A 17467-nucleotide genomic window follows, 5' to 3' on the forward strand; every position below is an offset into this window, starting at 1 on the left:
AGATACTAATCTTAAAGTGAGTAATTTTTGGTCCTCCCATAGAGAGACCCTAAGTAGCAGCCCTGGTACATCCACCCCACTGATTGTGTCCCAGGGATGCCTTCCTGGCCAACAGGTTTCTTTCATTCAGCCTTCCCTGCGGGCTGCTTCTGCTCCCTATGGTTGCTGTGGGTGAAGTCAGTCCTGGGTCACTCACCCTGTCTGCAGAAAAGACCTCATTCAGCTCGTAAGGTCTCTCTCCCTTGAACAGTAAGTGAGTGTGCATGTGTGTGTTCGGGCTTCCTTGGCATGATTTCCCCTAAATGGTCTAGAAATTTATCTGTTACCAGGTAACAGTTCTGGTGTCCAAAAGTGGACCCTCACGGTCTTAGCTTTGCCCTGAAGCCATCTATTACTGGCTTGACAGCACGTTCAGCTCCTGGAAGGCAGCCTGAGACTTTGGTGGCTTCACAAACCCAGGTTGGTGTACACTTTAACTTGGGTCCTGCTGTCACTAGAGCAGATGTTCTTAACTGGTGTTCCGTGGGCCATCAGATCATAGTCACAGGTGAACACTTTGAAATTATATGCACGAGTGGGTATGTGCCCATTTTTCTGGGCCATAGCTTTCTTCATATGCTCAGAAGAGCCTGAGGCCATTGTCCTAGAGACATTTCAAGACCCCTCTGAGTGATTAAGTTGTGACTTGTGTCCACCTAGTCTCCTCTCTGGATTTGTGAGCCAGTTCCCTATCACCCCGCATTGGTGAATATGCAGAGGCCAGGGTCTCTGTCCCATTTTTTTAATTCTATCACTTAAATTCTTTGTCTCTCCCTGGAGAGGGCCTAAGCCGAAGTGCTCTGGTGGCAAATCTTGTTTTGGTAAACTGGCAGATCTTTTCATCTATCCTGTATCATCTCCCTGTATATCTTCTCCCCTTCCCCCTTCCAAAGGCTCTTTGGAGATGGGCTCTCAGATTTGAGATTTGATCTGGGGCTCAAGAAAATTCTGATTTTTTTTTCCAGCTGCAGAAGGTCCCTTTTCTCTCACTTGTCCTTTCCAAAGCTGAGTCTTGTGTCTGTTTTGGGAGATGCCAGGATGGAAGTGTCCGACTGCTTTTTTCTGGGGAGGCCCAGCTGAGGGGCTTTCTTTCTCCTGGAGTTTGTGATCCCATGTGCTAGAAGGGTCTGCACTGCTGAGGGTGGTCAACGGCTGCCCCTCCTCCTCTCCTGCCCTGGGCTGTACTCTATTCGGGAGGGGGGATGTGTGCACATCCAATTTCAGGACCAGTTTTTCTGGTATGAGTCAAGAAGATTGGGATATGGAACTGGAGTGGGTGGGGAGTCGAGGACTGTGGGGCACTGGGGCTGGATGGGGCATCTCCTTTGGAAACTCATGTTGAGAAGGAGCCGGAATCATCCCAGGGGAAGGCCAGAGAAGGGAACAGCTCCTCTGAGCCCCTTCCCAGCTCCCCTACTTTGGGCCAGACACTGGGCTGAATGTGCCCATTGCGCTGAGTTTGAGACTAGCTGAGGGAGCTGCCAAGGCAGGATTAGAACATGAAGTCCAGCCTGACCTACTGGGCAGGGGGAGGTGTAAAGTGGCCCTTGAATGTGGACCTTGCCTGAGCTGGGAATGGAGACCCATCTCCCTCTGTGAGTAAAGCAGCCCACTCCTTGTCACCAACCACCTTTATTAGCACTTAGCCTTTTTTCCCCCCAGCAAATTCAACAGCTTCAATTCAAGCTTTTGGCGTGAATTGACTTGGTTTCCCTTCCCATCTCCCTTCTCTCTCTTGTTCCCCCTGACTTGTTCCTCAGGGTACCTTATGGGAGAATGGGTGTCTTAGGGCAAGGTGGTGGGGAGGGAAGGTGAAGAAATTGTCATCAAAGACCTTTCTCTGAGGTGGAGGGAGGACTTGGGCCTGGTTCTTAGAGGAACAGTCTCTTCTCTTTGGGGACCAGGAGTAAGAGGTTTTGGGTTCTGGTTTTGGGTCCTCTGCTTAATTAGTTGGGCTTCTTGGGAAAATTATTTTATCCTCTCTGAGCTTCTGTTCCTCATCTTAGAAATGGGGTTATGAATCTACGTGTGCTTCACAGGGCTTTTATATACATATGTTTGTATACGTATGTACAGACAAGCTTCTGTATACATATGGTTAAGGATAAGTTCTGCCCCCTACCATAGTTCTGGCTCAGATACAAGTGACCAGTACAGGGTGGTCCCCAGAAAGGCCTCTGTTTTGCTTAGTGGGTTTTGCTCTAAATTAGCAACTGGATGACTCAGCAGGCAGATGGGATGTGCTGGAGGTCACAGTGTCCCCCGCCCTGTGTCTGGTCTGTATTCCAGGGTGGGAATCTAGCTCCTGGGAGAGATGGACTTTGAGGGGCTTCTTCCCCTTTCCTCCCTACCTCACCAGGGCCTGGGGCCTTACTCTGGCCTGAGGCTAAGTAAACTTGCTGGCCTGGCTCTTGGCCTGGTGGAGTGTGTCAGTGTGTGTTTATGCGTGAGTCTGGATGTTGGGGAGATCAGAGTCTGGGTTGGGGGAGACGTGGAGCGGGGGAGTAAGGCCAGCATTGTGCAATTCCAGCTGTGTTCCCCACAGGTCAGAGAACTGAAGGGTGTGTGTCAGTGTCTTTGTGGCACTAGCACTTGGATTTGGGGCCACACCAGTGGTATTCCTGGTCTCCTGTCCAACTGCCTTCGTTCCAGGATGAATGTGGTTATGAGTGAGCTAGTTTGTGTAGAGGGAGTAGAGACAGGGTTGTGGCCAAGAGTCCCAGGGAAAATGCCACCTTTGTTTTGCTTTACCATCTCTCCACCATCTCCACCCATCATCTCCAGGCCCTTCTGTGCTGGCGAGAGTGCTATTTGAGATCTCCCTTCCATCCTTCCTGCTGGGCCTGCCCTTTTCCTCCCTCTTGAGAAGAGCTGGGATCTGGTTTTATCATCTGCGGGGCACCTGGAAGTGGGTCTGCCCTGCTGGGGAAAATGGGCCTCCATTTCCCTAGCCCCTTCTGACCAGCTCCTCTCACCCCAGCAGGTAGAGCAGGACCCTCTGCAGCCATGTCAGCCAAGGCGATTTCAGAGCAAACGGGCAAAGAACTCCTTTACAAGTACATCTGCACCACCTCAGCCATCCAGAACCGGTTCAAGTATGCCCGGGTCACCCCTGACACAGATTGGGCCCGCTTGCTGCAGGACCACCCCTGGCTGCTCAGCCAGGTGAGCCCCACATCCATCCTGGGCCCTTCTTCCAGGCCCAGGTTTGGGGCTGAGAAAGCGCTGGGTTTGTTAGAGGTGTCTGAACAGGTTATATAATCATGGACTGCCTGCATTAATGGGCAGCAGGCAGTAGACCCAGCAGGGTTGTGTGTTCAGCTCCAGGCCCTGCTTGTTAAGATACCCTGGCATGGTGTACACAGCACGGGTTTGGAATAGGACAAACTGGAGTCCAAATCTCAGCTTTCTTTTTGTTAACCACTTAACTTGGGGCATGCCATCTCACCTCACTGGTTTTTGATTCCCCATCTGTCAAGTGGGGTTTAACACTCAACCTTGTTTGCTATGAGGATTAACAGTAACGTCTGGAAAGTACTTAGGGTACTGCCGTGCTTGACGGATGGCCGATAAAAAGTAGGCACATCCCCTGCCCAGTACATCAGGGATGCATCAGGGTGATCAGGAAGTGTGACTTTATACTCTTGGAGGAATGGCTGACCCCTGTGATGTCCACCTGGAGTAGAGGCTCCTATCATCAGATCATTGCAGGGCCATTGTTGGGAAGCCATTTGTCTTCTTTGGCCTGGCCAAAGCAGGGCTAGAATTGATGGTGGATGGTGGTGGTTTCAGGGATGCAGGTTCCCACCCGCTATGAGGCAGCCCAAGCATAAATGGGGCTGCTTCAGGTGGTAGTGGATTTCCTGGTCCAAGAGGCATATGAACAGTGGCTGCTTGTTGGGCAGGATTCAAGCACAGAGCAGGGTTGACCAGGTGACCTCTAAGGTCCTTTGCAATCCCCAGGCTCTGTTTCTCTGTTCTGCCTTTTTGGTGCATAGGCCCCGGTCTGTATTCTGAAGCATTTATAATTTAATGAAGAAGCTAATACACGACTTAGGGAAAGGTAGCAAGCCACTTATTTATTCAGCAGGTATTCGCTAAGCACCTATTCCGCCAGGCTCTGTCCTGGACATGGGTGGTTCTAGATTGCTAGGAGTCTAAAGAAAGATGTGGGCTGGGATAGATGAGGGAAGTTTGGTTTTGGGAGCAGGGTGGATTGGAAACCACCAGGCTGTCTTAGATGTTTTGGGTGCCTAAACTGCCACCTCTTACTCTGCCTTGTCCTTCCCTGGTATAAATACAAACCCACCTCCTCCCTCTTCCAGAGCCTGGTGGTCAAGCCAGACCAGCTGATCAAACGGCGTGGAAAGCTGGGGCTAGTGGGGGTCAACCTGACTCTGGATGGGGTCAAGTCCTGGCTCAAGCCACGGCTGGGACAGGAGGCCACGGTGAGTCTGAGTAGAGGGTTGGGGTTGATATGCTGTGGTAACAGAAGCGAACATGGTCACTTCCGGATCAGCAGCCCTGTTTACCACCCCCACAAACCAGTCGTATTGCAATCTGGGAAAGGCAGAAGTCCTGTGGAGCTGACCCACCCAAGTGCCTTGGGCAGCAGGGCCAGTCGTGGTATTTATTCCCGACTACTCCATCAGGGAATCCAAAATCCCCTTGTTGTCAGCTTGGGCAAGATGTGCTGGAAAAGTAACCCCAATACAATTGGAGAGCCAGGTTGAAACGGTCTGCTTTTTTAATGATCATGGAGATTCAACTCTGATTGCTCCGGGCACTCCTTAATTTCCAATTTCCGGAAAGGGTTATGGTGGCTTGTGTTGCTGTGCATGCTTAAAAGAGTGGGTGAGAAAAGATGGAAAGGGGAGATACAGCATTGCTTAGACAGAGAGACGTTATTGAGCCAAGAACCTAGGGTGAGATAGTTAACATGCTGAAGAGTAAATTCAGGTCTTGGCTTCTCCCAGCTCCTTGATTAATTTCAGCTATGTAAATGGGAGACCTAAAGTGAAATCTGGTCTAAGAAGGCTGAGAGCTACTTGGAAATAAAATCGCATTTCTTCTCCTCCTCCTTACCCCAAAGGGAGCTCCAGAACTGGGGGCAGGGCATGGTGGCTGGGCCTTGGCTTAGCTTGGGTAGGATGTGCCGTTCACACCTGGCTTTGCACACGTGGCTCTGAAGGGACTGGGGCTGTGCTCTCCCTTGGCTGACTTGGAAGTAGGGATGAAGGTGGCGAAGGCGACATCATCCTCCTTAAATGGGCTTCCCCAAAGCAGCCATGTCTTAGTTACCTAGTGCTTCTTTAACACAAATGCCACAAGTGGGTGGCATTAAGGAACAGACATTTATTTTCTCACAGTTCTGGAGGCTAAAAGTCCAAATTAGGGTTTCAGCTGTGTCAGTTCCTGCCTTGTTGAGATGCCCAGGTATTCCTTGGTTTTTTGGTGGTTCTCACATGGCCGCTGTCTTCCCCAGTGTCTGCCAGCTTGCTCTGCATCTATGCTGGTCTTCATATAACTCAAAAGTAATTAGATTTAGGATCTGCCCTACACGGCTATGACCTCAACTGATTGATTCCATTACATTAGATTACGTTATGGAAGGCGATTACATAGTGTTAAATTAGATTGTACCCAAAGGAATGTTGTTAGTTGCCATCAAGTTGATTCTGACTCTCGGCGACCCCATGTGTGCAGAGTAGAACTGCCCCATGGGTTTTCAAGGCTGTGACCTTTTGGAAGCAGATCGCCAGGCCTGTCTTCTGAGGTGCCTCTGTGTGGGTTTGAACCACCAACGTTTCTGCTTGTAGTTGAGCTCTTAACCATTTGCACCATCCAGGGACTCCTACCCAAAGGTATAGGGGTTAGGATTCCAACACCTATTTTGGGGAGGGGGAAACACAGTTCAATCCATAACAGCCCCTAATGTTAATTCCCTTGTATCTGAACCCTCGTGGGTAAAGAAGGATCCTTGAAATTGCATGAGAGTCTGGGGGCAGAAGGATCCTGACTTTTAAACTCCCAGGCCTTTGGGGAGAGGACAGCTGGCTTGTGAGGCTGAGCAGTGTCCCAAGGGAGGCCATCCTTCTCCCTTCCCCCAACGAGCTCTTGGAGGGGGGTACCGGGGACATCGGAACTAGCAGCAGTGTCAGGCTGGCAGGAGCGGCTCATTACCTCTGATGGATCACTGTCTGGCCTCTGACTCAGCAGTGACATGCTGGCTGGGTGGAGGGTTCGGGGTGTATTGGGATGAGGACTGTCTCACCTCAGCTGCCAGCCGCCAGGGACCCACTCAAACTGATTAGCTCGGCAGGCCTGCTGTCCTCAGCTGGGAAAGGCTGGGTAGAATTGTTTTCCGCATCAAGCTTTGCCTCTCCTCTCCTCCTCCCTGCTGTGCCCCATGCCTTGGCTGGGTCACCGTGCCCACTGCAAGGCAGACAAAGCAGAATGGTCGCCTCCCCAAGTTCTAAGTCCTCTGGTCTCCCTGGCCGAGCTCCAGGTAGCCATGGTCTGTCTGAGCTCTTCAGTTTCTGTACTGGCGGGGAGGGAGATGACTTTCTGTGCTTTTGGGGCGGGGGTAGTGTTACAGCTCATATGTCACCCCCCAGAGGAGGCAGAAAAGAATGTGCGAGGTCAGTATGTGTCAGACTGCGGCTGGCACAAAGCCAGGACACACAAAGTCCACAAAGACTTTGTGAGCTTATGGGTCTGTGACCCCAGCGCCCTGCTTTCTGGGAAAATCTCTCTTTGCCCGGTGTTGTGGCACCTCTGACGGGAGGGCGGGTGGAGGGACAGAGGGCAGTCCCACCTCCTACCCTGAGTGGTAAGACATGCTGTCTCTCAGCCTCATCTTCCTCGATCTCTCCGTAGGTCGGCAAGGCCAAAGGCTTTCTCAAGAACTTTCTGATCGAGCCCTTCGTCCCCCACAGTCAGGTATGTGTGAGGCGGCTCCAAGGTTGGTCTTCTCCCGGCTGGAGTTTTGTGTCTGTTGACCCTAAAATGATGCAAGGAAAAATCCAGTCAAAGGGATCCAAGTCTCTGAAGCTGCGCTGAGGGCCTGAGGGTGCTACGGAGCAGAAGTGAACGAGAGGGCTTAGTTTGCAGCAGGGAGGAATTAGGACTGGTAACAGAGGGGACTTCCCAGTGCCAGAATGAGAAAGACTTGAAGTCAGGACTCCCCCTTCAGTTGAGTTCACACTCTGGATTGTCAGCCCTTGGGGTAGTGGCCTTTCGTCTCCTTGTCCGCAAGGGGAAGGTGTTGAACTGGTCTCCCCTGGGTGAATGTTTCCTACTGGGTTTAGAGATGAGGCATCCCCGTCTCTGCCAATTCAGTGCTCCTCATCACTTCATGGCCTCTTCACCTACACCTCTCCTGGTGTAGGTGGTTCTGTCTCCCCCAGTTCAGTGCTCCTCGCCACTTAATGGTCTCTTTACCTGCCAGGTAGAGGAGTTCTACGTCTGTATCTATGCCACTCGAGAAGGGGACTACGTCCTCTTCCACCACGAGGGTGGTGTGGATGTGGGCGACGTGGATGCCAAAGCCCAGAAACTACGTGTCGGTGTGGACGAGAAGCTGGATCCTGAGGACATCAAGAAGCACCTGTTGGTCCACGCCCCTGAGGACAAGAAAGAGTTGAGTGAAAGGGACAGCAGGGAGGTGGCACCGGGAAACGGGGAAGATGAACGAAGTGCTGGTCACGGACGGGAGGAAGCGGAGCCGCCTTTGCTGTCTGGGTGGAAGGGTTGGCAGGCGCAACCCCTCCCTGTCCAAAGGAGAAGAGCTGGGTCAGAGGGGAGGCTGGCCGTGAATCAGACCCAAACATGCTGTCAGCCACTCTCACCTCCTGCCCCTGTCTGTCTGATGCCTCCTTCTCCAGCTCTGCCTGACAGCTCCTTTCCACCTCAGTGGCTGACGCATGACGTCTGGGGAGCAGGGTTTGCAGAGGAAAGCAAGAAGTCAGGGGCTGGTAGGGCAGTGTCAAGAAGTGGAGCTGTCTGTGGCAATGAGAGATGGCTGTGGGGAGGTGGGGTGCTATGCTGCTGAGGCACTTCCTGGTGGATTGACTGCTCTCTCCCTCCCTCTCTCTCCCTTCTAGAATTCTGGCCAGCTTTATCTCTGGCCTCTTCGATTTCTATGAGGACCTGTACTTCACCTACCTCGAGATCAACCCCCTTGGTAACTGGCTTTGTTGGAGGAGGGAAGGGACAAGGGTCAGTTAGAATCAGTGGCTATAGTACCCCTGGCCTTGACCTTCTGAGAATTAGCCCCCGTGGGTTCAACACTGGTCAGATAGCTCTGTGTGTGTGGAGGAATCTGCTCATTTATTGCAGGCTTCCATTTCCGAGCTCTCAGAAGGCAATTATTCCTCTTTTTAACCTATTCCATCTTCTTTCCTTGGTCTCGAATTGCTTAGTGATGGGGAAGTTCTGGTTTTGATCTGACTGCGCACTCCCTTGCTGTTCCTGCCAGTGGGTTAGGCTGTCTGACCAGATCGGGGAGTTGGGCTGCCTCTACACTGGTGTGCCCCTTCAGACCCTTCTTTCCTCCTGGTGCCCTGGGAGCCCTCCCTCCTCCCTGTCCAGGCACAGTGTCCCTGCTAGGAGCTGGTCCACACTAAGAAGAGCTTGGTCCAGGCTTGCTCAGGCTCTGCAGGAGGCAGGCCCTGGTGTGGGGGGAGAATGGTGCAGGCTGATGCTAGGCACGGCTTCTCAGAGCAAAGTCCAGGGAGCCAAGAAATCAAATCCTTTTCCCGCTGAGGATGCAGTCCCCCTAACGGACCAGATGGCTGTGTGCTAAACTTAATTAGCTAAATGGCCCTGGGGGAAAAGGAAGATGGATACCCAGCGAGGCTGCAGTAAATGAGTCCTGCTGGCTGGGGGCCCAGTGTGCCCCACAGTGTCCCATTCTACTTGATACTGAAGCTTTCCCAGCTGAGCCCCAGGAAACCCAGATGTGCACAGCTAGTGGGGCTTCTAACAGCAACATATATCTAAAGCACTTTTTTTTTTTTTTTTTAGTGGCAGGGCCACAGATGATGAATGGTTCGATATTTAAAGCAAAGAGTGTGGTGATTTATAAAGATGTTTAAACATTGCCACAGCATATCACCTAGAGATCAGAGAGGGGGAGCCAATTGTGCAGAACTTGTTTTTCCTTTAATGTTGGGAAAGCTGGGCCTCCATAGAGCCATTCTGGTTTTTCGTAGAACTCAGGAGGTCATTAGGCCTGTGTGGTACCCCATGGGAGTGGCGTTTGGGGGGAGTCTGGTGAAGAAGGTCTTGGGGGTTGGTGGTCGCCTCTGTCCAGAGCTGGTGTCTGATTGCCTCTGCTTCTCTCCCAGTTGTGACCAAAGATGGCGTCTACATCCTTGACTTGGCCGCCAAGGTGGACGCCACGGCTGACTATATCTGCAAAGTGAAGTGGGGTGACATCGACTTCCCTCCCCCCTTCGGGCGAGAGGCTTATCCAGAGGTAGGGCTGGTTTGGGGAGGAGACAGGCAATGAGGAGGTCCTGGGGGAGGGTGACTAATCTCAGAGGAGCATTTGGCCCCCCTTGTGGGCTGTATACTTGGCAGAGAAAGGAAGGACAAGAACCATTTAATTTTCTTAAAACCCCAGCGCGGTGGGGGTGGGAGTCCACCCAGCCTCTGAATTCCAGCCAGAAACCCTTTTAGACTTCTCTCTCAATCAACCTCCCTGGGCTCTTAACTTGATTTGTTGCTTCTTGATAATTCCTAGTGGCTCCCCCTAATCCTGTCGGGAAGGTAGTTCTCTCTGGCCACTCGCTGGGAATTTTAATTGCTCCTCCCCACCCCATCCCCTGAGAAGCTCTCCCAGCAGGACCAGACCTTCTGTGAAGTAACCCAGGCCAAAGGAGGAGGCAGGGCTGGGAGAAGAGTACCACCTGGGGAGGGGAGGAGATGTGTGATGAGGAGGCACCCCCAAGAGTTGGGAGCGGGGGTGAGGGGAACAGGGTGGAAGTGAAGTGACGTAGTGAGGCTTAGGACTTGGGCAGAGGGAAGGAGAGAAAGGCACCAGGAAGTTTGTCCCTAGGTAGTAACTGGCTGTGGGTGGTTGTGGTACTTGAAGATGCCGTCATGTTTTGTCCCCAGCATGTGGGCCCTGCATAGTCCTCTCCTTCTCCCTTAAGGTGATCGAGCGACCTCTTTGTGTGCCTCCAGGGAGAGGGGAGGGGTCCTGGGATCTGTGAAGGGGGCCACCCAAGGGCCCACCTGTTGCTCTCTGGTTCCTAGGAAGCCTACATTGCAGACCTGGATGCCAAAAGTGGAGCGAGCCTGAAGCTGACCTTACTGAACCCCAAGGGGAGGATCTGGACCATGGTGGCCGGGGGTGGCGCCTCTGTCGTGTACAGGTGACTGGAGGGGGCTGCCGCTGGGATGCCAGCCGGGTCCACCCAGGGTCCGCATGTGCTGGGGCCCACCCATTGTCCATGTGGCCTGGACCAAGTGGCTTCACCTCTGGAGCCTCCATTTTCTCACCTGGAGAGGAGTAGGAGGTAGTGTAGCAAATGAGAGCAGCGGCCCTCAGCTGAGGAACTCTGCTGAAGGCCAGCCCTGGACCCTGTGGCTTCTGCAACCTTTTCTGTTTTCTTCAGTTCTTATAATTAGTGATAACGTGCTCAAAGTGAAGGCAGAGCAAATAAAGAAAATGGACTAGACAGTGAAAGTTCCCTGGACCTTTTCCCCACCCTTCATCCAACCAGGTCACCATGGTGGTTATGCCCTTCTAGGCGTTTTAATGCCTGTAATGATGTATTTTCACATCTTTCACTTTATAGAAATAATAGGGTCATACCTGTTCTGCACACTGTGTAATCGTTAGCATTTTTACTTAGAGCACAGCAGATGACGGCTCTTTTCTAGGCGTATAGCCCACCACGTTCCCTCCCATGATGCAGTGGGCTCCTTCCTCTGGCCGCACTGTACCTTTCCTTCTTTATTGGGCAGACTGCCAGGGACTTCTGGACTGTGCAGTATTTCCTGTCTTTGCCGTGGGGAGGTGTTCACTGTGCATTTTACCCGCCACTGTCTGGTCCAGAGCCGCATGATGGTACCAACAGTTAAAGCCTAAAAGTTAAAACCCAAAGGCCTAGCAGTCTGCTTCCAAAAGGTCACAGCCTTGAAGCCCCTGTGGAGTACAGGTCTACTCTGCATACGTGGGGTCGCCACGTGTCAGAATCTATTTGACAGCAACTGGTTGTTTGTTTTTGTCTGGTTGGGTGCCCTGTGGTCACATGGGGTTACAGAGTGCACTGCCCGGCGAAGCCTGATGGAGCAAGTAGTCTTCTAGTGTGACTTGCGTGTGTTGAGGGCTGGAGCCCTGTGAGGGCAGTTTCACAGGCTGACTTTAGCGTTTCGGGGGATCTGCATGTCCTCCCAGGCACCAGGCTGCCACTCTCTGCCCTGAGATTCGGAGCCAGCACTGACTTTGGTGTCTCCTTTGCAGTGACACTATCTGCGACCTGGGGGGCGTCAATGAGCTGGCGAACTATGGAGAGTACTCTGGTGCCCCCAGTGAGCAGCAGACCTATGACTATGCCAAGACGATCCTGTCCCTCATGACCCGTGAGAAACACCCAGATGGTGAGACACATACACCCCCTCCTCAGTGGGGTGCAGTGGGAACAGCTTTGTACTAGGAGCCTCTGAGCCTGTGCTCCTGATCCCTTGCAGCCTTGGGCTAATCACTTAACTGCTGGACCTCAGCTTCCTTGACTGCACAATGGGCAGTGACAGCATCTCTGAAGACGGGGATTCTGAAAGGGCAAGGGGCCATGTGTGCGTAAAGCTCAAAGTGCGAGCGTGGAGGAGGCGGTGGTGTGCTCTTACTCTGGTCTCTGTAAACTCAGTTCTTCATGACGCACTTACATATTTATTGCCTGGGCTGTGGGATTCCCAGACCCCTGCTGGTGCAGTGGTTAAAAGCTACGGCAAGCTATGGCTGCCAACCAAGAGGTTGACAGTTCAAATCCAACAGGCGCTCCTTGGAAACCCTATGGGGCAGTTCTACTCTGTCCTGTAGGATCGCTATGAGTCAGAGTGAACTCCACAGCAACAGGCTTGGTGTTTTTGGTTGGTGTGATTCCCAGCCTCCCTTTGCCACCTGTCCAGTGTTTTAGGGCCACATACCAATTCCTGTTCCCTTGAAGCAGATAGAGAGTCCAGCCAGAGGCACCCAGAAATCCAGCTGGAGTTCTGGATGCCAGCTAGGAAAGATGGAGCGGTTCTCTGGGTTTGGATTCACTGCCTGCTCGGTGGTGCAGGTGATGGAGAGTTGAGTAGATAAGGCTGAACGGGCCTCAGACCATCCTGCTCACTCCCTGCCTCTGCCCTGAAAGCTCCGAAGAGTTGGGGGGCCCTCACTGAGGGGAGAGAGAACTAATAACTCCCTCAGTTAGATTTCTGATAAGATGCTCAGGTGCACCTTTCTAATGCATTCTTTACGTCCCTGTTCCAAACTCAGGTAAGATCCTCATCATCGGAGGCAGCATCGCAAACTTCACCAACGTAGCTGCCACGTTCAAGGTAATCAGCCACAGATGATGCGGTGTTGGGGGAAGTGGGGAACGGGTCTCATCAGCAAGGTTTGAGACAGAGCAACTCCCCATGAGTTCCCGGTCCAGGGAAGCCCAGGCGCCCCTCTCAGGAAGTACAGAGAACACTGAGTCAGGAGAGCTGGGTCTGAAGCTGTGTGTCTGTGGACAAGCCGCTGACGCTCCCTGGACCGTAATTCTCCCATTTGGATGTGTGGGCAGAGGCGAATTTCCATTGTCCCTCCTTTCAGGACCAGTTTTTGGAGAATGGGCTCAATTAACCCTCTCTTCAGCACCTTGTTCTAACACTCCCTGGTTCTCTGCAATTCCCAGTCTTTGTCCTCTCTAAACCATCAGTTCCTTCTCTGAAAGGTAGGACGAGGAAAGTGTTTTGATGCTCTGGGGCTCCTGAATCACAGATATGGGCACGTGGTTTATAGAAAACGTGACTGTCATTTGTCAAGGGTAACAGAGCTAGCATGTCTCAAGAGCCATTCCCTTCAAAGTAGCCTCCTCAGGAGGCCCCTTAATATTCTGTACTGTCAGATGCTCAGTGAGGCTGTCGAAGAGCGTGCCAGCATCTGGTAATTCCATATACATTTTGAGGATCATAAGTAAGTAAGTGTCAGCCTCAAAACTTTGCTCTTTCAGGAAGAGGGGACTAGGCCTCATCCAACCCGTTGCCATCGAGTCAATTCTGACTCATAGCGACTCTATAGGACAGAGTAAAACTGCTCCATAGGGTTCCCAGGGAGTGCCTGGTGGGTTTGAACTGCCAGCCTTTTGGTCAGCAGCTGTAGCTCTTAACCACTATGCAAGCAGGGTTTCTTAGGCCTCATTGGTCCTCCCTGAAAGAGCCTTTATAACTGTCCCCGATTCAACAGACAAATCTGAAACAGGTGAAATGCTATGGCTTTGTTTTAATTTCTAAGCAACCTTATAGTCAAAGGGAGCGCCGTTGATAGAGTTCCTGAAACAGGAACTGTGTGTAGAGCCTCAAGAGAAATACTTTGGGTGACAAATCTCAGCAAACCAGCCCTTTCTCTGGAGAGACAGAACCAATACACACCTTTCCAAGCTCTTCTTTTGTATCCATTGCAAGGGCTGTTCCCTAAATCACTTGAAGAAACTTTTGTAGAACATTGACACTTAAGAAGACGGTATCCTGATATCTCTGAGAAGCTTTGCACTGGACCCTGACATGGTCCCCCCGCTCCCCAGTTGCAGTAACATAACAGGAATGACTGCAGACATAACAAGAGATGAAGAAAGGCACATGCTGACATTGGAGGCCCTGTGCCCCAGTGCCTGGAGGCATCCTCCGCTCTCACCTCATCAGCATTACAAGTGATCGTGTGCCCTAGGCCTTTGAGTTGACTGTGCATAGTCCACATGTGCAAAACCCTTCATTGCCAGGGTCTGCCTTACTTGATGAGAAGCCGCCCTTGTTACATACATCCTAGTATATTCGTCTATCCTGGTTATGTCATTGATTCATGGCTACCTTGTGTTTGGTCATGGGTCTCTGGCATCTCTTTATGCTTCCAGGGCATCGTGAGAGCAATTCGGGATTACCAGGGACCTCTAAAAGATCATGAAGTCACTATCTTTGTCCGAAGAGGTGGCCCCAACTATCAGGAGGGCTTACGGGTGATGGGAGAAGTCGGTAAGCTGGGGGACCTCTTCTCTCTCCCACCCTGAATGTCAGGTGGCCTATCTCTGTGGGATTCCTGAAGGAGGGCCAGGCTTTGGACTGTGTGCCTACTTTCCTTTCTGAGTATGCAGCTTTGGACTGATGCCCTTTGACTTTATTATACTCCCATCCTCTGTCCTTGGTGACACAGAGCCCCTGTCCTAAACTTCAGGGTATGCAGCCCCTGTTATGAGAGCAGTTACATGGGAAGCAGGGATTTGTGTAACATGTCAGAAGGGTTACAGAAATAAGATGCTCTCGCTCAGTGCACTTGCCCTTTAATTGGAGAGACAAGACCTTTCCATCCCCCCATTTTTCCAGTTTGGGATCTGTGGCAAGCAGTAAATCCCCCTAAATCACCTGAGGTGGCTCCAAGTCCTAGTTTTCATTCATTCACCTAAAACTGAGTACCTGCTGAGGGCCAGGCCCTGGGGACAGCAAAGTGAGTGTTACTACGTCGTGCTCTCACGGTCGAGACATTAAACAAATAAACAGTTACATGAACGAGATGCTGTTAGATAGGGATCTGTGTTATGAACAGAATAGGGTGATGTGAGGGAGAGTGACTGGCAGAGGTGAGGGAAGGCTTTTCTCAGGAGGTGGCACTGGAGCTGAGCTGAGTGACAAGACAGCAGCCAGAGAAGATCTGGGGCAGAGGGAAGAACAGGGCCAGAGTCCAGGAGAAATGAGCTCAGGGTGTTTAGGAACAGAGAGGCCAGTGCGGCTGGAGTGCAGAGAACATGGGTGTCTGGGGCTGAGGGGTGGGAGAGCTGGGACCAGGCCACCCATGGAGGAGTGTGGGTTCTAAGAATGCCCTTGGTCACTTGAGACTTGACAGTAGAGCTGTTTCTTGCTTTCCTTATCAGTAGGTGGTCTTTACAGAGATTCGTTTGGGTGGTGAAAATATGATAGCTAATTTGTCGCGGGTGATTTGTCATGCACAGAAAGTCTGAGTTACCTCTGCAGAGTTATGTGGACGTGGCCACTGATGTGAAAACTGGAATGATGGATTCTTTTCCTTCCCCCACAGGGAAGACCACTGGGATCCCCATCCATGTCTTTGGCACTGAGACTCACATGACAGCCATTGTGGGCATGGCCCTGGGTCACCGGCCCATCCCCAATCAACCACCCACAGCGGCCCACACTGCAAACTTTCTCCTCAATGCCAGCGGGAGCACGTCGGTAGGTACCAGTCTTCCTCTCTCCTTAAAGGAACCATCTAATCTTATCCACTACTGCCACCCACCCTTCTAGAGCATTCCATTTGGGGGCATTGGAAAGATATGGGGGGAAGTTAGTATGTATTTGGTTTCTGGATTGCTATGCCAATTTCTGTTTTTGCTAGTCAAGGTAGTATAATGGAAGAAGCAAGGGTTTTAAAATCAGACCTGAGTTCAAATTCTGGCTCTGTTACTTCTCACTGAGGGAGGGGCCTTGGCAAGTATCATTCCCACTTGGACCCTCAGTTTGCTCATCTGAAAATACACCCACTCCTCGCTTATCGACGTGGGTAGGTTCCAAAGGCCAGGTTCTTGTGTGAAAATTGGCGTTATGCGAAAATGAAGGATGATCAAATCAGATCACAAAATGGGGGATGACTGCATCATTACCTAATTACCAAATTATATCGTTGCATAACTGCCAAACAAACCACTGAAAATCATGGCCCAGCCAAGTTGCCACATAACCTTAACCTTCACAGCCAGTGGTACTCTCGCCTCGCACCTTGGCACTTGTTACTGCCAGTGGGTGTTGTTAATGTGCAAAATTGTCAGATAGTAGATTTTTTACTGTTAATGTAAATGTGAAACATTGGATAACAAGATAGTCGATATGTAAGGAGTAGGCATAGAAGTTTTGGAAGCAGCTCGTAAAGAACAGTACCGTTAGTAGTTTTTGCTGCATGATTTCTTTGGGGCCTTAAGGACCTATGGCTTTTTTCCCATTGCTACCCATGATTACCCCTCTCTCTCCTTGTCCCACCTCAGACCCCAGCCCCCAGCAGGACGGCATCTTTTTCTGAGTCCAGGGCTGACGAGGTGGCTCCTGCAAAGAAGGCCAAGCCTGCCATGCCACAAGGTAATTCCTACAGGTCTCAGGCACATTGCAGGGAATGGCCTCTCGGCCCTCTCCCTGTCCTTCTTCCCTTTCCAGACCTGCCTGGGCTGGCAGAGGTGATGGAAAATCGTTTCGGCTTCTGTGTAGGAGTGGGCCTAGAGCATGGGATGGGAAGGGAATGTGAGAATGAGGTGACTTGAGCCTGCCCCATGGGTCTCCTGATTCTGAGGACCCACATGTGCCTAGGTCACCTTACTCCCCACCCTGTTATCTTCCACCCTCTTTCTTCCCGGGGGGTGGGGTGGTGAGCTGGGCAGGGAAGTGTGGAGGAGATGGGGTAATGGAAAGGTCCCCAGACTGTCCTCCTACATGGACGGTAGGAGCCCAGAGCTCAGTACAGCAGAGCAAGCTCCTATGACAGCGGGGCCTTCCCTCATCCCCATCATCTTGGGGCTCTTACCACAACATTCCCTCCCCTGTGAATCCACCTTAAGGAAACGGCTCATCTACCAGCCCATCTGGACTTTGCCATAATCCCTGCCAGTCAGCCCATGTGACTAGCAGTAGATAACCAGATAACAATAACTGGCGTTAGTGAGCTGATGGCGCCTGGGCAGTCTCTTCCTGCTACACATTTTGCTTAAGGCATTCTGTGAAATATTGACACTAGCTCCAGGGATTCGAGATCAGAAGCCACTGCCCTGAGATCCCCAAACCAAGAGCTTTGTCCACAGCCTGGGGTGACAGGTCCTGGCTTCATACTCATTCAGTCATTGTGCTTCATGTGGACAAAAAGGGATTGGCATTAAGAGGGTAAGGCAGGGCTAACTAGGGCACCCAGCTGTTCCTCCACAGGGCACCCTGGCCTCGGGAGGCCTCGGAGTTCCGTACCTCCAGGCCTTTGTTCTCCTCCTGGCCCCTTGCATTGCCCCTCCCTCGCCCCTCCCTCTCCCCCCTTTGGTTCTGTGCCCTTCCTTGCTCATGCTTGGCTGATCGATGAATTCACCTGTTCGCCTTCCTCCTCCTGTCAATTGTGGAGCAGGCAAGAGATGGTAAGAGCGTTGCACTAAGAGGCTTGTCCACAGGACCCATCCCTGCTCCCACCCTTTCC

General features: G+C 51.8%; 1 protein-coding gene across 5 annotated transcripts in view; it reads left to right on the forward strand.

The window, feature by feature from the left end:
* The window catches only part of ACLY (ATP citrate lyase), a 37572-nt gene that overhangs the window by 1345 nt on the left and 18760 nt on the right, over nt 1–17467 (forward strand). For 2 of the 5 annotated variants that reach the window (XM_023553693.2, XM_023553694.2), the window contains exons 2-13: nt 3020–3204; nt 4365–4487; nt 6919–6981; nt 7490–7680; nt 8145–8224; nt 9390–9520; nt 10303–10421; nt 11516–11652; nt 12533–12594; nt 14151–14268; nt 15326–15480; nt 16287–16377. In XM_023553693.2, the coding sequence (XP_023409461.2) occupies nt 3046–3204; nt 4365–4487; nt 6919–6981; nt 7490–7680; nt 8145–8224; nt 9390–9520; nt 10303–10421; nt 11516–11652; nt 12533–12594; nt 14151–14268; nt 15326–15480; nt 16287–16377 (1429 nt within the window). In that variant the 5' untranslated portion in view covers nt 3020–3045. Of the gene's footprint in view, nt 1–1323; nt 2948–3019; nt 3205–4364; nt 4488–6918; nt 6982–7489; nt 7681–8144; nt 8225–9389; nt 9521–10302; nt 10422–11515; nt 11653–12532; nt 12595–14150; nt 14269–15325; nt 15481–16286; nt 16378–17467 lie in introns of those variants that run through there. The other 3 variants (XM_010594454.3, XM_003414230.4, XM_023553692.2) reach the window with 3 other exon arrangements.

This window comes from Loxodonta africana, chromosome 18 (assembly GCF_030014295.1).
Source record: "Loxodonta africana isolate mLoxAfr1 chromosome 18, mLoxAfr1.hap2, whole genome shotgun sequence".
NCBI classification, from domain to species: domain Eukaryota; kingdom Metazoa; phylum Chordata; class Mammalia; order Proboscidea; family Elephantidae; genus Loxodonta; species Loxodonta africana.